Consider the following 24,029-nt stretch of genomic DNA (forward strand, 5'->3'; position numbering starts at 1 on the left):
CTATTTTCTAGATCTACCGAGTTTCATTTACCCTTCCAGTTTTCTAAGCCTCCAGGTTCAGAGAGGCCATCATGGCAGCAGGGACAGGCCAGCTGGCTGCCAATCACAGGGTAGTGGGATTCATGAGCAGAGCAGCAGATAATACAATAGAGAAATAGCAAGGGCAGCTGTGACTTCTGCTGACTTGGTGTGCTTACTTTGTGCGGTAGGCTGAAAACCACTCCCCCCTCTACCCCAAAGATATCAGGTCCTCATCCCTGGAGTGGGTGTTAACTTCTATGGTGTAAGGGGTTTGCATATTGATTAAATTAAAGATCTTGAGATGTCGGGCTATTCTGGATTAGCCCAGTGGGCGCTGAGCGCTATCACATGTATCCTCATGAGAAGGAAGCAGAGAGATTTGACACTGTGACAGAAGAGGAGGGGGCAGTGGGATCATGGAGGCAGAGACTCGAGTGACATGACTACAAGCCAAGGAATGCGCATAGCCACCAGAAGCTAGAAGAGGCAGGGAGTGGATTCTCCCCTAGAGCCTCTGAAGGGATTGTGGCCCAGTAACTGGGGAAGAGGGCAAGGGTGAGAATTTTCTTTCCATACTTTTTTCTTTTCTTTCTTTTTAAAAAAAATTTTTAAGTGTTTTTTAAAATTTATTATTGAGACAGAGAAAAACAGAGCATGAGTGGGAGAGGGTCAGAGAGAGAGGGAGACACAGAATCTGAATCAGGCTCCAGGCTCTGAGCTGTCAGCACAGAGCCTGAGGCAGGGCTCGAACCCACAAACCGTGAGATTGTGACCTGAGCCGAAGTCGCTGCTTAACTGACTGAGCCACCCAGGCGCCCCTCTTTTTTCTTTTTTAAGTTTTCTTTTAATGTTTACTCATTAAACATTTAATGAGAGAGAGAGAGAGAGAGAGAGAGAGAGAGAGAGAGAATCCCAAGCAGGCCTCTTACTGTCACCGGGCTCAGACCCACGAACCACGAGATCATGACCTGAACCGAAGTCAGGAGTTGGTCACTCAACCGACTGAACCACCCAGGCACCTCTCCATACTCTCTTTTCTCATCTTTTAAAGAAACATGTGAATCTCCTACCTATTCAAAAAAACAAAATTAGCCTTTACAGTCCTGCCAACCCTGTCGTAGGGGAACATGGTTCATTTTATTTGTTCATTTTTCTGAGTAACCTCCAGCCAACTTGTGATCTGTGGAATGCACTTTTCATTCTTTTCAGAATGTTGCCCCAGGGGCCCTCCCATCCCACCTTCCCCAGTGTCTCCTCTCTCCATTGTACTTCAGATGCTTGGGGGCAAGCCAGTGGTGGGAAAGAATTGTGTGGAGAAAATAAATGATGGTGTACTAATTGTAACTTTTGCTTAGAATTTCAAAAGGTAATTTGATATTTTAAAAACTACTTCGGAATCACCTCTCTTTCTGGATCAAGGCTTCTAAAACAGTGTGCTGAGGTTTAATTTCCTCAGCCTTGAGGAGTGCAGGCGAGGGCCAGAGTAGCCAGAGCCCCTGGGCTGGTGGCTTCTACTTAAGAATACTGCCCATTGCTGCCAGTGTGCTATGTAAATATTATTTTTACTGTGTGTAGTGATGTGGAAAGGTTGGTAAATATTGCTCTAGGTAAACTGTGGCCTTATATTTTAAAATACATGTTGCATAAAATTAGCTATGGAAAACAAACAAATTAGCTGGGTCTTTGGGAGGAAATCCAGGGATTGTTTTGCTCCAGTGCAGGACTCCTTCGCCTTTTTTCCACCACGACCCTTGTGTTGAGGATGGTCGTGACCTGGCACCATCCTGGTGAGGGCACTGGCACTTTTGCATAGCTCAAAAAGCTGCTGTGTTTCCCACACAAGCCTACAGGAGAAGAAAGCAGAGTAACATTTGAAGAAAAGATCTTGAGTTCACTCTTTTGTTTTTAATTTTTTTTAATATTTATTTTTGAGAGAGAAAGCGAGCATGAGTGGGGGAGGAGCAGAGAGAGAGGGAGACACAGAATCCAAAGCAGACTCCAGACTCTGAGCTGTCAGCACAGAGCCCAATGTGGGGCTCGAACCCACAAAGTGTGAGATCATGACCTGAGCTAAAGTCAGATGCTTAACCAACTGAGCCACCCAGACGCCCCTTGAGTCCATGCTTATTTACCAAGAAATATATCATTGAAAACTTGTATATGTCCACCATCTGTAGGAACAAAGGCATTCTGCCCTACCTTGTAACTCATGTCACAGTTGGGAGCCACTGTTCTCACAGCGTAAGTAACATTTCATATTGTGGCTAGCTCCATATAAGGTAAGTTAAAAAAAACCTATAAATAAGAGATCGAGGTTTTAAAAGAAGTAGTGGCAAGCAAAAAAAAAAAAAAAAGTGGTATTACATGCAGTATATAAATAGAAACTTTATCAAGTTCAATTTTCTTTTGAATTATATTTGTTATTCTGTTGTGTCCTGGTGGGTCTGATGATGTTGGTAATACTGTCTGTTCTTTATGTTTTCTGGAAAAAAGGAACTGAATTTGTATCTCAATGTAGTATTATCTGAAGATATCTAAAAGCTATTAAAATGCTTAAAAATAAAATGATCAATTCTTCCTTTGTTCTCTTGACAGGATAATTGAAGCTATCTGCATAGGTTGGTTCACTGCAGAGTGCATCGTGAGGTTCATCGTCTCCAAAAACAAGTGTGAGTTTGTCAAGAGACCCCTGAACATCATTGATTTACTGGCAATCACTCCGTATTACATCTCCGTGTTAATGACAGTTTTTACGGGCGAGAACTCTCAACTCCAGAGGGCTGGAGTCACCTTGAGGGTGCTTAGAATGATGAGGATTTTTTGGGTGATTAAGCTTGCCCGTCACTTCATTGGTCTCCAGACGCTTGGTTTGACTCTCAAACGATGTTATCGAGAGATGGTTATGTTACTTGTCTTCATTTGTGTTGCCATGGCAATCTTTAGTGCACTTTCTCAGCTTCTTGAACATGGGTTGGACCTGGAAACATCCAACAAGGACTTCGCCAGCATCCCTGCTGCCTGCTGGTGGGTGATTATCTCTATGACTACAGTTGGCTATGGAGATATGTATCCTATCACCATGCCCGGAAGAATTCTTGGAGGAGTTTGTGTTGTCAGTGGGATTGTTCTCTTGGCATTGCCTATCACTTTTATCTACCATAGCTTCGTGCAGTGCTATCATGAGCTCAAGTTTAGATCAGCCAGATATAGTAGAAGCCTCTCTGCTGAGTTCCTAAATTAATGCATTGCAAATCAATTCTTGCATACACTTCGTTTGATAGAAAGAGTTGACGCCATTTCCTAGTCATCATGTGCGTCTTGCTGGGTGAGCACTGCCGCGGTACTGCCATCGTGTTGGTAGGGTAAAACTTACCCTTCCCAGCTGCAGGGATGAAAAAAATGTACTTACAATGGAGTCAATGGGATTGAGACCGGGAAGGAAAAGTAATGACTCCTAGAATAAATTATAGGACCTTATTTTATTTATGCTCATCGTCTTCTTGCCTTGAATGATTATACTTTTTGTGTTTGTTTTAAAGTATATTATTTGAACATTTTAAAACCAAAAGGTAACATTTTCCACAAGATTTTTCATCTTATGAATTCACAAGAAGCTTGGAAGTTACAGTGTTTTTTGTTGGAGAGTAACATTTTTATTTCTAAATGTTTTATAATCTCTCATATCAATGTCAGAAGTATCCTGGAAACATATGTCACATGCAGGAACTGTTTAACAAATACTTTAAAAATTTGGCCGAATTTTAAACTGTATAATGGAGCTAGATACAAGCAAGGGTAGTATTTGAAAAACCTTCCTAGCATATTTCTCAATTCCCTGATTTATTTTTGTTTCAGTTATTCACCTTATCATACAGCTTTATGGAAGCTTGAGCATGTTTTCTTTTTTCCATTTTGGATTTGTTTTATCTCTTTACTGAGATGACTCAACAGAGTATTTAAGAATGAGGGGAGCTTGTATTGTTTTAGCATTTTACTGGAGTTGATTTTACTTGAATTCATTCACTGCTGTTACTAGGTGATAATTTTCCTAACATTCAGATGTCCAAACAAGAATATTTCCAACATAAAAATGATAAAAGAAATAGTTTGATATTACAACCCATATTTATCTACTTCTGCACTTAATTTTTTTCCGTGGGCTTAATAAGACTTACCAGATGAAAGGATGTTTATGTAGCCTTTTAATGCCAAAGTCGTACTTAGATGTTGTCACTGGATTTTTATAAAAAGAGAAATTAAATATTTCCTTATTCTTAGTTGCTATGTAGCTAAGCCAGTTTTAAGCCAGCTAAAAGCAATGAATACATAATTGTTTGATCTGAGCTTCACCATGTTGAATTGCAGCTACACCAAAACTTCTTGTAACAATGTTGAATAATATGCCACATTAATCCGGGTAGGTTATTAGGATTAGATAATATAAAACTGATGACTGTTTAGTGATAAATTTTAGCACTATGAATTAAGATTTTGCTTTGTTAACCAGTTGCCATAAGGAAGCTGATATATAAACAAAAAAATTAAAGTCATAGATTCACAAATAATTTAATGTTGTACACTGTAATTTCATGGGAGTGGAGAGGGCGGGTAGAGAGGAGATGGGGCCTGGATATATTTATTATAGAAGAGAAATGTTCATTAAAAGAATATTAGCCATCATCTAGTTCAAACGTCAACTAGCACAGGTAGACAACCAGGGCAAGAGAGGATATGACTGTGGAGAAATTAGGGCCAAAACCTGGATGTCTAGAAACCTACCTAACCTAGCAGCTTATTCTTAACCCATGCCTGGGGTTTGAGGGAGGCCTCAGGAGGACACACTTGTTTGCCATTGCCATTGCTGGGGGAATAATAGCAAAGCCATTCCTTTTCCCTGATTTCTGAATTCATGTGATATTTTAGCCATGAAAAGAATCTCACCCCATCTTTTTTACTATTGCACACTGGTATGCTACTTATTATACACTCAAATTCTGTTATTTATTGTATATTTATTGTATTTTAATATATTGGAAATAAATGGCATGGATTTATTTTTTCTTACCTATTTTGATTAAGGCTTTGTGGTTCATACAGATACTATGCAGCTGATAGCATCCCCATATCACTAATAAAAATATGGTAGCCATCCATTCTGCTGGCCCTGGGAAGCCTTCATGGAAATAGTCTTATGTTCCCAAGTAAATTACAATTACCTTGAGGGCTGGACCTTCCTTCCTGCACATACCTTCATATGCCCGCAGCATCTGTGACAGATTTGGGCACATGCTTTCGTTAACTGATTTGGGGGGAGAAATTTCTGTGTGAAGAGGCGAGGAGAAGCCCACCCCCACATAGGCTCATGTAGAGCCACGTGTGTGAACACACACAGACTTCGAGGCTGCCCTTTAAGGAACCAGAAATCTCTTGTTGGTGACGGCAGACCAAGGGCGTCTAATGACTAATATTAATGAAAGCTCAGCTACCCATTTACTAAGCACGGTGATGAGAAATGATAGAATACTTCATTCATGAGTTAAGAGACTATAACGTGGACATTGTAATTTTTGAGGAACAGAGGCATTTTTTCTTAAAACTTCCCCTGAATGTCACTGCTTTTAAAAAAGTCATTTAGTAGGATGACTTCTTTAGTTGGGCATTTGAACGTTTCTCATAACTCCATCTTCATGGCATACTTTCATTAGGGTCTGTATTAAAACCAGTAAGTCAGATGTTATCCTGAATTATTAGAGTGCTTAGTGAGGAAAGAGGAAACCCAAATGTTGGCTCTGATTTTTACCACATGTGAGATTGTGACTTGATCTTACATATGAGTTGTTTTGTATCCTCTAAAATGGTGGGGTTTTTTTTTTTCGAATGAAAGATACAAATTACAGAATGCATTTAGAAGCAAACATACTCATAACAATCCAAGGCCTTATTTATCTTTTTCTTTTATGGCTCTCTCATACTGTGGGTTGCTGGTTGAAACTGGCATTTGCATTTGCTTGGCTCTTGGTTTTTGCAATTACGTGTAACCACACATTTGTAAGTTCTTACTTTCCTAAAAAATGTAGAAATACATTCTTTCACAGTAGCTGTCAGTAAGTCAAAGTAATAATCTGTTTTTAAGTTTTGGTCCAGATGTCTTGCCTCTGTCTCCTATGACCTGAAGGGTGGGGAAGATGGGTTACATTGGATATTGATGTTGGAAGGATTTCCTTTGTTGGCTTGATATTTTCTAAAAGCAGCTTATTTTTCTTCTTTGCTATAGAAATGAAAAATAAAAAACTGATACCTTCTAGCTATGTTTCACTATTAAGCTTCTGTAACCCCAAACTTCATACATAGCTTCACAAAATATTCCCAGAGCTCTCTGATCCTACATAAATGTACACTCACTTATGGTATGCAATATACAGTCCAAACAAATATGGTGTAAATATTTCATAGGGTGATAGTAAATTACAACTAAAGGGCCCTAGGGGTGCCTGGGTGGCTCAATCGGTTAAGCATCCAACTTTGGCCCAGGTCATGATCTCAGATTTGTGGGTTTGAGTCCCACGTTGGGCTCTGTGCTGACAGCTCAGAGCCTGGAGCCTGCTTCAGATTCTGTCTCCATCTCTCAACCCCTCCCCTGCTCACACTCTGTCTCTCTCATAAATGAATAAACATTTAAAAAAAAAAAGAAGAAGAACTAAAGGGCACTACAGACTTTCTCGTCTACCATGTCCCCTTCCTTTGCCCTTTATCTTGTCCAAATGTCAGCAGCCAGGGAACTGTGCTCCCAGTGGCTTATGATTTAACTATCATCCTGATTTGCCTGGGACTTCCTTTGTTTTAGCACTGAAGTTCCCCCCATCCGAGGAGATCCTTTCATATCAGGCAGACTGGGAGAGTTGGTCACTACCAGAGTCCAGCTCCAGCAGGTCCAGGGGTCCCTGAAGAGTGGACGGTGTCGGCACGAGAGAGTGATGAGAGAGCCTCACGTTTTTTTTCTGATCACCAGGCAGGCATCTCTGCTCTGTCTGTTTTGGGTCTTTATTCATAGGTCAAGCGATAACATGACATCAGAAAATAGAATTTTTTTACAGTGGCTAGTTCTTCTTGATAAGATGCTTTGATCAGCAAAACTGTACAGAAACAGGTTTTACAGAAGTATTTATGTAGAACCACCCCCTTCATTCTTGCCGTCAGTCCCCCAGATTAAGAAAGTAACAAACTTACCTTATTTTGTATGGGTTGGTCTTTTGACAATATTTATGGGTTTGTTTTTAATTAAGTTACAACCAAGTCATGTAATGCACTTACAGTGAGGTTGAGTAAATCTTATAACCAAGAGAATAACAGGATGTTTTTAGTAAAATACAGGATAACATACACATTATTTAAGTTAGTAATGCTAAGATTAAAACAGGTTAAGTTGTATATAGATAGGCTAGGAGTTATTTTGTTTGGCTCATTAACTACAAGAGAAAGAATGCTTGTTAACAAGTTGTTTGAGAAAGCCCTTTCTTTAAAGTAAGCACAATGGGGGCCCTATGTGTGTTAACCTTGCACCTGGGTTTCTGTTTTCTTATCCATCCTCATTACTGAACTCAATTCAAGGGAGGGTATTTGTAGTATGTGGATCTTGGGAAGGAACTATGTTCTGACCTTGTCTTCCTTCTATTTCTTATCTCCAAAATAGGCTCCTTTTCTCCAGGCCAGACTTAAATGCAACTCTTGTGTTTTTAACTCCTTCATAATCTATGTCTTGGGTCTGTAAGGCTCATTAGAAGAGCCTCTTGGCAAACATCTACAGTGGTTTGATCTAAAATCTCTTATGCAGGGACAGGAAAATGTTTTTTCTAATGGGTTAACTGTGTGGGGAATATCAGTCTAATTTGGAATATTGTGAGGCCTAATCAACAACAGCAGGCTCATTTTCAACAAGAACAGTAGTAGCAGAAGGAGATACCAATTTTGCCTCTCATGGCAGGAGCTGTGCAAACGTCTGCCATTTCCTCGCTGTGACTGTGTCATCCAGCAAGGCCGATGCGGCCCCCAGCAGGTCACCATATCAGGTCAGGCCCCAGAAACCTGGTTTCCAGGCTTTTAGTTCAGTAGTCTTTGGACATACTTCTGTTTTATTTTATAACATCAGAAGGCATGAAGAATTTCTTTTTAAATATTTTCTTTGAGGCTTTGGAGCCCCTTCTTATAGGTCAAATAAAGAGCAAATGTTGCTTTTTTAGACTAGATGTTAGGAAGGATGGCTTGGGAACTCAGACTTTCAGTAAAGTTTTTCAGTTTGTTTATTTTGAGAGAGCCTGAGCGTGCAGGGGAGGGGCAGAGCCCCTCACTAACTGAGCCACCCAGGTGCCCCCCCCATAGGTACTTAAACTTTAGACCAATAGTGTAAATTTAATTGCGTTTTTGTTTTAGTGAATTGAATTTGATAATCTGCATTTATGCTATAATTTAAGCGAATTAATTTTAAGTAGCTTTGGTGAGAATCCTTTGATTTAACACTATACCAAGCATAGTGAAAGCATAAATGACATTTAGTGAATGAAAGCCTGAGGGAATAAATATTTGGATTTCACCTACCAGAACTAAGTAATGCGATGTCATTTATATCTGAAGAAGTGATCTTCCTTTATTTATGCAAAATTGTATTAAAACAAACTAAAATTTCACATAATTTTGTATTAGGTAGTTTTCCCTTCCCTTAGACTTTAATTATTTCATTTTTTGAAGTTTATTTATTTTGAGAGGGAGAGAGAGAGAGAACAGGGGAGGGGCAGAGAGATGCAGACAGAGGATCTGAAGCAGGCTTCACGCTGACAGTAGAGAGCCTGGTGTGGGGCTTGAACTCAGGAACCAAGACATCACGACCTGAGTCAAAGGTGGATGCTTGACTGACTGAGTCACCAAGATGCCCCAAGGTGATTTGTTTTTAAAGAAAGGACACATAAGTAATGACAGGTGTTTTTTCTGTGTTAATGTACAATGATTTGTTCAACTTACTGTATTTTTTAGCTGTATGCTACAAGCTTGATCTCATAGCTCTGATGGAATTCCATTTTTTCCTTCTCTACAGTACAGAGGGCAGGAGAATTTCATGTTTTTAGTGGAAAACAATATTTGAGTTATAAATCCTGAACTGTGATATAAGTGGTGTGTGTGGCCAATCATAGCTATATATACGTTTATTTTGTTTTATTGTTTTAACCATAGCCAATCTTTTATATGAAACACTTGGAGATAAAAATGCAAAATCATGAAATTGATGTAAGGCTTGTAAGGTTCAAGTGAAAGGTTGTTTTTGTGCACAATCTTGAGAGAGATAAAGCAGGGATGGGGGAGGGGCAGAGAGAGAGGGAGACACAGAATCGGAAGCAGGCTTCAAGCTCTGAGCTGTCAGCACAGAGTCTGATGAGGGGCTCGAACTCACAACTGTGAGATCATGACCTGAGTTGAAGTTGGACGCTTAACCAACTGAGCCACCCAGGTGCCCTGGAAGGTTTTTAAATAAATAGTATAAATCATAGTTGTAAAATTAGAATAATAGGTCATGGTCCCCTTCTTGATAAGATTTGTCTTATAATGACTTAAGGGAAATCACCTTTTATTAACTCTTCCAATCAACTCAGTTTAAAAAGATCAGATGGAAGTTGAGCAACATATATATATTTATATCTTTTCTTAAATACATTAAAAATTTTTATTACAAAATTTTCTTTAATTTTATTTATTTTAGAGAGAGAGCATGACCAGAAAAGAGGGACAGAGGGAGAGAGAGAGAATCTCAATCAGGCTCCATGCTCAGTGCAGAACCTGATGTGGGGCTCTATCTCACAACCCTGGAATCATGACCTGAGCCAAAATCAAGAGTTGGTAGACTGAGCCACCCAGGTGCCCCCCTATATACACTTTTTAAATTTATGCACCTGTATGTGTTGCAGTGCAAGGCAGAGACAGGACTGTAGCATGCAAGAGATAATTTGGCGCATCCCACTTTTTGTAATAAATAGATTTCCAAACATTTGTATGAAAAAAAGTTGGTAAACATCATATTTCATACACACAATAGCAGATGTGCACAGGGACTCACTTAGGGAATCCTTCCTGTGATTCAACCTTCTTTTGTGGTATTATCCCCTAGCATATGTTTTTTAGATTTGACTTTTCATGTATATAATAGTAAAGTCTTTTGAGTTGGGCATACCTGCATAAGAATCAGAATCAGATTAAAGTGGGGCGCCAAGGTGGCTCAGTTGGTTAAGCATCTGGCTTTGGCTCAGGTCATGGTCCTGTGGTTTGTGACTTCAAGCCCCATGTCAGGCTCTATGCTGATAGCTCAGAGCCTGGAGCCTGCTTCGGATTCTGTGTCTCCCTCTCTTTGCCCCTCCCCCCCCAATAAATAAATAAATGTTTAAAAAAATTAAAAACAAAAAGAATCCGATCAAATTATCAAAAAACTGCTATGTGTGAAATCCAATCTGAGGAATTATCGTAACATTTGACCTAATAATAAGGAATTTATGGAATTTTATCAACTGCTGAAATAGAGGTGGTCATATTTCAATGGATTTTTTAAAAATTGAGGTATAATTCACATACCATAAAATTTATCCTTTCAAAGTATACAATTCTGTGATTTTAGTATATTCCCAGAGCTATGCAGTCATCACCGCTCTCTAACTCCAGAACATATTCATGTACCCCATCCTTGCTAGTGGTCACCTCTCCCATTCATTCCCCCCTCACCTATCCCCTGGAAACCACTAATCTACTTTCTGTCTTTATAGTTTTGCCTATTCTGAACATTTCATATAAATGGCAACATGTGTGTTGTAGGCTGATGTTGAAAAGACCACCAAAGCCGAATTGAGGCAAGGCAAAGCTTTATTTACAGCGGGACAAACCTGAACTCCAGATGGTAAGGAGCAGAGAATGGCCCCAAACAAAAGTTACATTGAGATTATATAGACATACGTAGGATTCTATGATAGCCAATTACATTGTGAGGATTCTATGATAGCCAATTACATTTTGACACGGCAGTCACCAGTTTTGGCAGGAACCTATCAGGTTTGTTCTTTGTTCTTTGTTCTTCTAAAATGACAAATCATAGTGGGGAAGTGACTAAGCAATTTTTGTGTAGGCATGGCCTTGATCAGACCATACAAAAGGGGCTGGGGAACAGTTTGCAACAAATCATTCAGTAAGTTAACCCATTACATTCCAGAAGATGTTAACCCATTGCATTCCATTAGCTAGCCTACAACAATGTGGCCTTTGTTTCTGGCTTCTTTCCCTTAGTATAATGTTTTCAAGGTTTATCCATGTTATAGCATGAATCAGTATGGCAGTGGTTTATTGCTGAATAATATTCTGTTGTGTGGATATGCCACATTTTGTTCATCCGTTTGTCTATTGATGAATATTTGGGTTGTTGACACTGCTTGGATGTTCTGGACAATGCTGCTGTGAACTTTCATGTACGAGTTACTGTGTGAGGGTATGTTATTCATTCCCTTATATACACACCCAGGAATGGAATTACTGGGTTATAGAGGTAACACTATGTATAACTTTTTGAGGAACTGCCATACATTCTCACTAGCAACATATGAGGGTTTCGTTTCTCCACATCCTCCTCAACGCTTATTTTCCTTTTCCTTTTTCTTATACTTGCCATCCTGATGGGTGTGAAGTAGTATCTCATTGTGATTTTTTTAAATTAAAAAAATTTTTATTTTTTTTTATTGATTTTTGAGAGACGAGCATGACAGGGGAGGGTCAGAGAGAGAGGGAGACACAGAATCCAAAACAAGCTCCAGGCTCTGAGCTGTCAGCACAGAGCCCGACGCAGGGCTGGAACCCACAAACTGTGAGATCATGACCTGAGCCAAAGCCGGACACTTAACCAACTGAGCCACCCAGGCACCCCTAAAAAATTTTTTTTAAGAGAGAATGTGAGTGGGAGAGGGGCACAGAGAGAAAGAAAGAGAGGGAGACACAGAATCCAAAGCAGGCTTCAGGCTCTGAGCTGTCAGCAGATCCCAGTGCGGGGCTTGAACTCATGAACAATGAGATCATGACCTGAGCCAAAGTCAGACACTTAGCCCACTGAGCCACTCAGACACCCCTGTGATTTTTAAAAAAGTAATCTCTACACCCAACTGGGGGCTTGAACTAATGACCCGGAGATCAAGAGTCAGATGCTCTATTGACTAAGCCAGCCAGGTGCTTCTCATTGTGATTTTGATTTGCATTTTCCTAATGACTGATATTGAGCATATTTTCATGTACTTATTGATTGTTTGTGTATCCTTTCCAAGAAATACCTATTCAAATAATTTTCCCATTTAAAATGGGTTATCTTTTTATTGTTGAATTATAAGACTTCTTTATATATTCTGGATACCAGATTCTTAACAGATACATGATTTACAAATCATTTCTCTCAGTTTAAGGACTATCTTTTCACTTTCTTAAGAGTATCATTTGTAGCATGCAAGTTTTTTTGTGTTTTTTTTATAGGTTTATTTATTTCTTTTGAGAGAGAGAGAGAGAGAGAGAGCAGGGTAGGGGCAGAGAAAGAGGGAGACAGAAAGAGAGAGAGAGAGAGAGAGAGAGAGAGAGAGAGAGAATCCCAAGCAGCTCCACAGCAGCACAGAGCCCGACGCAGGGCTCAAACTCACAAACCATGAGATCATGACTTGAGCAGAAATCAAGAGTTGGTAACTAACCAAGCCACCCAGGCACCTCTTGTAGCATACAAGTTTTAATTTCTGATGTAGTTCATCTTTTTTGTCTCTTGTGCTTTTGGTGTTGTATCTAAGAAACTCAAAGTCATGAAGATTTACTCCTCTGTTTCCTTCTAAAAGTTTTATATTTCTAGGTCTTACTTTCAGGGATCTGATCCATTTTTGAGTTAATTTTTGTACATGGTATGACATAGGGGCTCGCCTCTATTTTTTGGAGGTGGTATCCGGTTGTTCCTCTACCATTGAAGACACTTTTTTTTCACCATTGAGTGGTATTGGCGTAATTGTCAAAACTCAGACTGCGATAGATGTATGTGTTTATTTCTATATGCTCAGTTTTCTTTCATTGATTTAGATGTCTGTTATGCGAGAACCACAGAAAAGACTTTACAGTAAGTTTGGAAACCAGGAAGTTTGAGTTTTTCTTTTACAAGATTGTTATGGATTCCTTGCATTTCCGTATGAATTTAGATCAGGTTGTCCATTTCTACAAAAAAAAGGCAGTTAGAAATTTGATAGGGAATTGCATTGAATTTTGATTGAGAATGTAGATCAATCAAGGTAGTACTGCCCTCTTAACAATATTGAGTCTTCCAATCCATGAACACAGTATGTCTTTCCATTTACTTAAGTCTTCTTTAATTTTCTTCAGTGTTCTGTAGTTTCCAGTATAGAAGCCTTGCACTTTTTTGGTTTAATTTATTCCTAGTATTTATTCTTTTTGATGCTATTGTTAATGCAATTGCTTTCTTAATTTCATTTTCAGATTATTCGTTGCTAGCATTTAGAAACACAACTGATTTTTGTATCTTGATCTTTTGTCCTGGAACCTTGCTGAGCTTAATAGTTCTGACAGTGAGGATTTTTCACAGTTTTCTACATATAAGGTCATATCATTTGCAGAAAGAGATAATTTTACTTCTTCCTTCCTTTTATCTCTTTGTCTTGCTGAATTACCCCAGCTAGAACTTCTACCACAGTCTCAAATAGATGTGGTGAGAGTGAATATCCTTGTCTTATTCCTGATCTTAGGGAGAAAACGCCTAGTCTTTTACCATTAAGATGTTTGCGATGGGGTTTTCATAGATACCCTGGAACAGGTTGAGAAAGCTTTCTTGTATTTCTAGTTAATTCAGTGCTTTATCATGAAAAGTTTTTGGATTGTGGAAATATGTTTTAATTAAGAGATGGGTAGATTTTATTGTGAGTTGAGTTGTATCATCTGTGTCAGGAGATAAATTTTGTTGAAGTGAATTTCCAAATCCATACAAGATAACTAATCGGGTTGAGGCCATAGAAGTGCTTGTTGATGCTTTTTATGGTTCATCAATTGATGTACATTTTAATAGTTTCTAAGACTATTAAACCGATTCTCTTCATTAACTCAAGTTAATTTGAGTTTGTATTCACTTGCCTAAAGATACAGAGACACATAGATACAAGAAAGATAATGTGTTTCTGTTGGTTGGTTTTTTTTAACGTCTCTGTATTATCGGACCTTGTGCTTCTCATACTCAGATAGTCCGGATTCTGGTAGGATGCCCGAGGGTGGAGCCAGGCGGGCTCCATCTCCACCAACAGTCTTTGCTGTTGCATGAAGTTCTCTTCCGCCTGTCTTGGGGATACCTTGGTAGAAAAACCCGAGAAGCAGGGAGCCTCTCTGTGCTTCCGGGAACTGGATTTCCTAGTGTGTGTAAGTCCGCATCCTTTCATAGGACTTACAGGAAGTGCAAGAATCACTGAATTACTGGGAGGGGGAAGGAGTCATCTCCAAAACAAGACTTGACAGTTAGTTAACCTGTGGCATTGCTGTAGCAAAGTTATTTATTTATTTTTAAATCCTTGGTGTGCACATAGTAGGGAAGTTTGCCTAACAGGTATCGCTGCTGTGGGCCCTGTGGGGTATCAGCTGGCCTCACCCTGGCAGATGCCCTTTGAAAAAACCCATCCTGTTCTGTGCAAAAGATCTTTTTTTTTTGTTTCACCTGCGGGTCCTTTACACAAATCCTAAGCCCAGATTTTTTAAATGTAATCCCTTATCATGAATATAATCATTGTGAAATTCCTCTAGGAAATTATGTCAGTGAAATAATTGGAGAAAAGCTCAATATTATCCGTAAACAGCATCAATTTGGGAAGTCCCAAATGGTTTGGAAGAGCACTTGCAAGGCCATGTTTTGCAGCCTGTCTAACTTTTAATGGGTAGAGCTCTACTAGGCGGGTTTTTTTTTTACAAGTCAAATTGCTATTGTAGTATTTAACTGAATACTTATAGCTGTCTAATTTTGTACATATGCCCCAAAGGCCTCTGGTTAATGACTACAGTTCTAATAAATCTCACGAGTATGCTGGGTGAATGTTAATAATCTTCAGTACAAATGTGGACATCAGACCCAATGGAGTTATGATCCGGGATTTTAGGCACCTTACTTTTGTAATGTTACCAAAAATGTTTAGGAAAAAAAGTTTCAAAGGGAGGTATACTTTGCTACAAATGTATTCAGTACTATTTATAACAACCATTCTTAGGAAGAGTAGAATTCCCAATTACTAGTCATTGAGCACTTTAATAATGACTACAATTCCTCATATTTACAGGGTAATGAAAATTAGGGAAGCTTTTCCATAAAATGTAATGTAGTAATGTCTTACCATTCTTTAATTTTTACTTAATACTTTTATTAACTATTCTGAAAGTAAATCTCTGACCCTAGTTGGTCATCCTAAAAAACAAAATTTGCTGAGAGAAAAAAAAAAAAAGGATAACCAGCAGTAACTCAAAAATACATCACTCTCGCTGTATTTATGGGTTACATGCTACAGGGAACCGGTGGGCCTGGGAGGTAACAGGTGTTTTTGTAAAAGACCGGGCAGCAGCTGCCTGACTGGGTCTGGCGGTTCTGATATCTCTTCTGCCGCTCAGAGATGGCATCCCTCAGCAATGCACCGCTTTCAGTGTTATCTTCACCTGGTACACACTGGTTAATTCTTTTTCTTCTTTCTCTGTTCAAATTCCAGAGTAGCATTCGTTTAGCCTTACCATCACCAAGGTGTGGGAGTGGTTTTCTAAGCCAGGTTCCAGGCTTCGGGAAAGCAGTCTTTTTGAGGTGGGGGTATGGCTGTGGGCAGGGCAGTTTCTCTTAGGAGGAGGACATGTCAAAAGTGCCATAATTGGGCTGCAGAGAGATTGTGCAGAACCACACCCTGGGCTACTATGTTTATGGCATTTTGCGATTGAACATGGCGAACAGGCAGTCGCAGCGAGTACTTAGTGATTGGCTTTGTCTGGTGTAGTCAAAGTAGAAAACCGATCTTACCCAGAGTTCAGGTTGCTGTCATGAATCATTCTGTGGGCAGAAGCTATGGCTGATTTGCGGCTGTCTCTAGATGTCCAAGTGTTTGAAGTCAGTGGCACATTTGGTTAATTACTAAATAAACAGATTTCTAGATCCCTTCAAACGAAGGAATACTTAACATTTACACTTAGAGCTGCCCCCTTCTATTAATGAATATCAGGACATTTTTACAAAGGAGAAATCTGATTTTGGTGCCAATGAGACCTTGAGCATGCTTTGTTCCTGTCTCTATAGGAAGCAGCCGGAGGTTCCCACAACCAGATGGTGCCTGATACCACTGTGGAAATGGGATTTAGGTTGTGGATCTTCCCGTTAACCTGTGTACGTCTGTTCTAATGGAAACTTCTGTTCAATCATCCACAATCTTTATGCCATCAAGATGGAAGTTACCAAAACGTTGAATTTCCCCATTTCTTAAAAAAGTTTTAAAATTTTATTTAAGTGGGGCGTCTGGGTGACTCAGTCGGTTAAGCGTCCGACTTTAGCTCAGGTCATGATCTTATGGTTTGTGAGTTTGAGCCCTGCGTCGGGCTCTGTGCTGACAGCTCAGAGCCTGGAGCCTGTCTTCGGATTCTGTATCTCCCTCTCTCTCTGGCCCCTGCTCCTGATGTCTCTGTCTCTCAAAAATAAAAATTAAAAAAAATAAAATTTTATTTAAGTAATCTCTACATCCATCGTGGGGCTCGAACTCATGACTGCAAGATCAAGAGTCATCTGCTCTCTGGCTGAGCCAGCCAGGAGCCTCCTCCAAATTTGGGATATAACTTTTTTGTTACTATTATCTATTCATTTACATAGTCTAATTTTTTGAGTCCCTCTTTGTCTCCCTTATTTTGATCTAATTTGGAAATTTAAGAAGCAATTCCTGTTGAACTGCCTTTTTAGAATATTGTTTTTCTGGAGTACCTGATTAAATTAATAGGTGAAAATAATTAGAATTTTTTTCTCTTAATATCACTGGGAGTTTGGCAAAGGAAACAGGTGCAGTAATGATCAAACTTAAAATAAATTTACGCTGTGATTAGTTTATCTTTGTATGATGAATACTATCTACTTTTATTTTAAGGAAACATTTTTATTGTGAGTACTGTTAGTAATGAGATTTCTTCACTGAATGTCATTGAATCAAACTATTCAATAACTAAAAACCCATACAGACTATATGTTTTTGAACAAGCAGAAATCTAGGGTATACTTTTGTTCCATTTTACATAGTATTCCTCACTTTCCACTTTTGGGCCCCAAACTAATGGCTTACATGTTAATGTACTGAATGGCTTATGACTTAGATTTATATCATCTTTCATTGTATACAGCCATTGACTGGAAATATCCAAAGGTAAAACTGTTATGCCATTTGTAACTTGAAAGTAAAGAATATATCTACTTTTGTAAAGGTCACAGAATGTAGATTTTTAAAATATATTATACATACTGAGTTATAGATGCTATTCTATTTAAATTACTTAAGATATATATATATATATATATATATATGTCTGTTTTGCACTAAATAGTACCTTATACATTCAACCATTTTTATATCACAGTAGTTCAGTCTTATGTTAAAAAACTATAGGAAAAGTTTTTCTTGGATGTATTTTAAAATTTGCTTTTTGCTGAAGTTTAATTTTGCTCAATAAGCTCATCATCTCACCATCCCACATGAGACCAAGTCCTCTCTTTTGTTCAGAATAGCTTAAATTTTGGTGCACATTTTTGCTATTTTCAGAAACCAAGTTGAAGTAGCCTTATATCAAAGGTAGCCTTATGTGGAGAGCCTTATTGCAAAGATTTTAGAATATTTAATTTCTAGTATTTTTTCTAGAATTCAGAATCTTGGGTATTTCTGGACATTCAAGAACTTTGAAAAGAGTTCTCTATTTAGTTATGGGTAAAATATGTTAAGTACATTGAGAATGTCTTTATACTTTCTGACATTTGAATTCATGTTAAGTAAAAGGTATACCTCAGTTTTTTGTTGAATTTTGTACTGTCATATGATAAAGTTCACCAGTGGATAAATTGCTGTGTATGTGTGTGATAAAGATACTTGCCTTAAAATAGAGCACTTCTGTTTTGCAAACAGCTGTGGTCAAATTGTCTTTCCAGTTACTCATCTTTCTGTGCACCTGGTGACTGCAGGCCTGATAAAGTCCATGGAGGTAAGAAAGAAGATGAACATCTTTTCATTTTTAGTAATCTAAACCTAGATTAAAAAGCATTTTGACATGTAAAGATTTTTATGGGAAAAATTAATGTGTGTGTGTGTGTGTGTGTGCAGGTAGAGATAGCAGGTGGTTGAATAAATATGTATTGGTTTTAACCATTATTTCTTATTGACCTTATTCTCAATGGGAATAGTGATTCAGATGTGTGTGTGGCCAGTTCTATTACTTCCACTGTGTACTCATAACTAGTGCTAACTGTCAATATTATTGGCCATTGCATAGACCATGGAGGAATCAGACGTACTGTATTAAACAAGAGGGAAGGTAATTTGGATAGGAAAGACTGTATTATATATAGTGTTGGGATTCAGGTAATTTTGTTGTTTGGTAGCTCTTTGGGGAATGATGGTTTAAATGGACATAGTTTCTATCTTCTAATAAAAAGATTGTTCAAATCAGCTCAATATATGTGGCACAATTTTGTTGTCTTCTACTTTAATATGGGACTAGTAAAATGTGCAATCATGTGGATCATAGCTTTTCTTACTCAGCTGTGCAATGTATGTATTTATGTTAGATCTTTAATAGTACCTAAAATGTGCATCAAATATTTAATTCATTAGTGGTTGAAGCTTTTTAGCATCTTTAATCCTTAAGGAAATATTTTATTAAAAAATTAGCTTTGTTATGATATAAATATGTTGTATGTACATCTGAAAATAATCTGTACAGCCTGAACATTGAAATAGTTAATAAATTTTGACTTTGAGAACCACCTACAGCTGCTCCTAAGTACATGTTACTATCTGTTGAGTTGACTTCATTAACTAGTGTAATTCATTCTTGGTGGACTTACTTCCCTTTTGTTCTGAACCAAAACTTCACTTGGCAATAAACTAATGGTGGATGAAGCACAAAAGATGTCTCCTGGCTGTGACAGTGTCTCTCATGGTCACGTGGCTTTCAATCAATCCTTTGACCTTTCTCTGACCTGCTTTCACATTTTCTTTTTCTCCCTTTTAACAACTCCTCTTCTGCATGCCAAGATCACGAATAATCTACGTGAGGTAAGTTTCCAACCTCTGATGAGGAGTGCCCATAGTTACATAGTATGTGTTGAGCTGAATCAGAAATTTTGGAGAGTATGCCTTCTAGATGCTATGTTTGTATGCAGTATGTTCTCAGGGAAACAAATGCCTGCCAGCCTCTATCAGTTTTCCTAGTGAAAAGGCCGCACGACCCTTGCCACCTCCCCTTTCTCCCTCGTGTCTCCCTCCTCTGCATGGTCCCTGTCCACACCCCACCCTCTACTCCCCTGACTGCCTGGAGAAAGTGTAGAATAGACACTCTTGTATTCTAGTAGCCCCCCCTTTTTTAAATTCTTTATTTTATTTTTGAGAGACAGAGAGACAGTATGAGCAGAGGAGGAACAGAGAGAGGGGGAGACGAGGAATCTGAGCTGTCAGCACAGAGCCCAACTCAGGGCTCGAACTCATTACCTGAGCTGGAGTCCGATGCTTAACCGACTGAGCCACCCAGGTGCCCCCAGCAGCCCCTTGATTTGATGGTGCTTCAGCCATACTGCCGGAAGCCCCTTGCTCCCATGCTGCCCCCATTAGGGCACAGTCCTCAGCGGAGGATGGCTCCGCCAGGGATTTCCTGAGAGCAGAGGCCCTGCTTGTCCTGATTGTCTCAGCAGGCCCTGGCAATGGGCTTAATTGTGGAAAGCACCCCTCCAGGAGTAGACGCAGGGACCGCTGAGGACAGAGAAGTAGGTACCTGTGGAGTCCGGGCTCAACATGCCCCCTCAGGGTCCCTGCTGACTGAGGTGGGGAAACAGTCTAGTTGGCCCCAGTGCTGAGGCGAGGCTTTCATTTATTGCTATTAAAGTTATTGTTTCAGGAGCTGGGCATAAAGCTACAAAAACAGTGGGGACCACAAGGAATTTGTGATAATTGCATTTAAGATAGGAATCCATTCGTCAGGTAACACTTATGTGCTGTTAATCAGAATGATGGCTTCTAAGCCACAGGGTTTGCTTCTCAAACTGAGTTTTTCTTTATGTTTTATTTTTGGAACTAATCAGGTTTTTGTTTTCTTTTAGGGAAAAACAATAGCAAATGTCAGGCTGAACAGTGTATGGTTGTATTATTTTTCACATATGTAAAAGAATTACAAGCCAGTATGCATGGGTGAAATTTTTGGTGGCTGAGAAGATAATATTTTGGTTAAAAAAAAACAGGAAGAATTTTTGGAAGCACCCACCTCCCAGCCCCCATTAGTGTCGTGAGTTGAGAAGGCGAGAGAGAGATCCCTCAGAAGCTCCACCATCTCCATCCTCTGTAACTTAGGTAGGTTCTGTGAATGTATCTCTTCACTTGTGTTTGGCTGTGAATACAGCAAGGTTCTGACGAATACTTGGCCAAAAATGGGTTTTGGCACTCGGTTAGTAGAACAATGTAACCTTTTCAAGGCCACGGAATTTTCGTGTGTGTGGGTGGTCCTTCTGTGTGCTGAAAGTGTTGAAGTGTTTCTACTCTGCTGAGTTCTGAAAAATTTGTGGTTCTTGAGACAGAGGTCTCGAAGAGCCAGAGGCATCTGAGGAGAAAGGAACTTGACTATTTAGGCAGTGAATGTTTTTTATTGGAGCTCTGTAGGAGAGATTGGACACATCTTAGTAATTAACTGAGTTTTCAAAAACGTATGAAAGTAGTATAATACACATACTAGAAAATATAGGAAACCAGAAGAGAAAAAGATAACTACATACTTCTCCATCAGTGTTACAAGTTACTGTCACCTCTTGGCTTTATGTATACCCTTTTATTGCCTATTTCTGTCTGTGGTGGGCCCTAGGCATGCAGGTGGAAGACACGCTTCCTATTCTTGATGAGCTCCCAGTGGATAAAGAGACCAGTTATAAAACATGAAAGGGCACTAGGGGTAAAGTTCATGAAATGGCTGCTGTGGATCCCAGAGGACAGTCACCTCATTCAGCTCAGGAGTCAAGGAAGTCTTCCTGGAGGAAATGATTCTGAAATTCGGTTCAGAGAAGGCCCTTAAGGATTTGCAGCATGTATAGGGTTCAGCAAGAGAAGGTGACTTACACTGGCAATTGTATTTGGTCAGCAAGTGCACAAGAAAGGGTGTATGAGGGGTGCTACTGGGTGGGCAGAGGCCAGATTGGGCAAGGCCACATGTGCCAGCCGAGTAGACGGACCCGGCCGGGAGTGAGCCACTGAAGGACATAACCCAGGAGAATGACATGGCAAGGTTTTTCTTTAAGGAGGATCTCTCTTTTTCAAGAGTGTTTTTGTTTGTGTTTGTTTGTTTGTTTTGTTTTTGAGAGAGATAGAACGAGCGCACATGTGCAAGTGAGCACAAGTGGGGGAAGGGCAAAGGCAGAAGGAGAGAGAATCTTAAGCAGCCTCCACACCCAGCTCAGGGGCCCAACTTGGGGCTTGATCCCACAACAGTGAGATCATGACCTGAGCTGAAATCAATAGTCAGATAGTTAACCGACTGATAGTTAGCCAAGACACACCAAGGAGGGTCATTCTTTCAGCTAAGGCAAGGGTGGAGTGGGGCCAAGTAGGAAAACCGTAGTCATTATCCAGATGGGAAGACATGAGATAAGAGAGGATCCAGTAGCAAAGACAAGAGACAGGGAGAGAATGAGCGGCTTTTGGTGGGAGTTAGTTCCATTTTAGACATTAAATCCAAGCAGGCTGGGCAGCATCCAAATGGAAATCTCCAGCAGGCTAGTGACTCTGCGCCGGAAGCCCTGGGGAGAGGGCTAATCTAGAGTCATCCAAGTGTTCAGGATTTGGGAATCCTTGGCACAGAGACGGAAACAGAAGCTAGTCTGGAATAGGATAAGAAAGAAATTCTTATCCTAGAAAGGGAGTGTTGAGGAAATAGAGGAGGTACCCTCGGTTCACCTCCAAGAGACTAGCAACTGAGGCCAGAGGAGGGGGGGAGGGGCCCGCAATGTCTAGTGCCTCCCGACCGGCAGGAGAGCTCAAGACTGAAAAGCAATCATTGGACTGGGAGCTCTAGTTAAATTTCGCCTGAAATTTAAACCTAGCTCTTCAGTGCCTGAACCCGAGGCAGCCTGCCCTGTGGAAGAGCAGGAGTGTGTGGTCACAACTGACCAGCAGCCTGGGCTCGCATGAGTGGTGCTGGCCTGGAAGCCAGATCTGGGTTTGGCCCTGAGCCCCGCGGTTGGCTCGAGGTGAGTAGCTGCTTCTACAGTGGCAGCTGTGCCCCCCAGGCCCAGAGCGTCACATCGAGGACAGAAAGTTCAGGTCACATTGCATGCAAGGTGGACATAGCCGAGCGCCACACCAGGCTGACCGGCCGTCTGGCAGATCTTGGTTCCAAGTTGCCATTTCCTTGAGTGTAACCTCTTCCAAGCGCCATTTGAACATCGTTCTAAGCACTTGGGAGATGCGGAGGGGCACTCCCCTCGGGCCTGCCGGGAACAGTGTTCCGCAGTGTGAACAGCTGGAATCCCAGTAGCGTTTTCAGTTAAAGACCAGGAGCGGTTACACAAGGTAGCGTTCTTACTGCAAATGATGAAGCTGCAATGAAGTGTATTCTTAATCACATTTAGGCTCAGGGAATGTGATACTGTAATAAGCTTCAGCTTTGTCCAAAAAGGACTATTATTACTAATAATCATTAATCATTCTGACCCGTAAAATCTGATACAGAAGAATAGGAGAATTAAAGGAGAAAAAAAAAGTGATAGTATTATGTGGAAGAGTGTCATTTAGTCATATGCAGCTTCCTGTAGAGTAATTTTAATTTTTAATTAATGTTCTTCCTTTATGGAAGTTCTATTGCTGGCCTAATAGTGGAGGTAGCCTGAGGTTTGAGTAATAATTTTTTAAAGGATTTTTTATTTTTTTAATGCTTATTTTTGAGAGAGAGCGCGAGAACAAGAAAGGGGCAGAGAGAGAGAAGATCTGAAGCAGGCTCCAAGATGTGACGTAAGTTCAAACTCCATGTTGGGTATAGAGCTTATTTAAAAACACGTTTACAGTGACTCATTATGTCTCTTGTTTGTCCTGCTTCTGATCAAAAGGAAACACTTATTTTTAAAACTATTTATTAGGTTTTTCTTAACTTTTTATTTATTTTTGAGAGAGAGAGAGAGAGAGAGAGAGAGAGACAGCATGAACAGGGGAGGGTGAGAGAGAGAGAGAGGGAGACACAGAATCTGAAGACAGGCTCCAGGCTCTGAGCTAGCTGTCAGCAGAGCCCGACGTGGGGCTCGAACCCATGAACCGTGAGATTATGACCTGAGCTGAAGTCGGACGCTCAACCGACTGAGCCACTCAGGTGCCCCTCAATCAGTTTTTTAAGTTGCATAAAAATTATAACAAATTTAAGTAATATAAGAATATAAAGAATGAAGAGTAAAAGTTTTCTCCATTCTAAATTGAACCCAACAGGGGCACCTGGGTGGCTCAGTCAGTTGAGCATCCAACTTTGGCTCAAGTCGTGATCTCATGGTACATGACTTAAGACCTCGCATCAGTCTCTGTGCTGACACTCTGCTTTGGATTCTGCGTCTCCTTCTCTCTGCCCCTCTCCCACTTGTGCCCTCTCTCTCTCTCTCAAATAAGTAAACATTAAAAAAAAATTTTAATAAATAAATTGAACCCAACAGGCATCCACTGCTAGTGTTTCTTGTGTAATATTTTAGGCCTTTT

The 24,029-nt window shown here is 39.9% G+C and overlaps 1 protein-coding gene across 3 annotated transcripts in view; it reads left to right on the top strand.

The window, feature by feature from the left end:
• KCNG3 (potassium voltage-gated channel modifier subfamily G member 3) overlaps positions 1-19,209 on the top strand; it is a 61,686-nt gene extending 42,477 nt beyond the window's left edge. For 2 of the 3 annotated variants that reach the window (XM_029936312.1, XM_029936313.1), the window contains exon 2: positions 2,617-3,450. In XM_029936312.1, the coding sequence (XP_029792172.1) occupies positions 2,617-3,262 (646 nt within the window). In that variant the 3' untranslated portion in view covers positions 3,263-3,450. Of the gene's footprint in view, positions 1-2,616; positions 3,451-18,250 lie in introns of those variants that run through there. The other variant, XM_029936314.1, reaches the window with a different exon arrangement.
• The last annotated feature ends 4,820 nt before the right edge of the window (positions 19,210-24,029 follow it).

This window comes from Suricata suricatta, chromosome 4, assembly GCF_006229205.1.
Source record: "Suricata suricatta isolate VVHF042 chromosome 4, meerkat_22Aug2017_6uvM2_HiC, whole genome shotgun sequence".
Lineage (NCBI taxonomy): Eukaryota > Metazoa > Chordata > Mammalia > Carnivora > Herpestidae > Suricata > Suricata suricatta.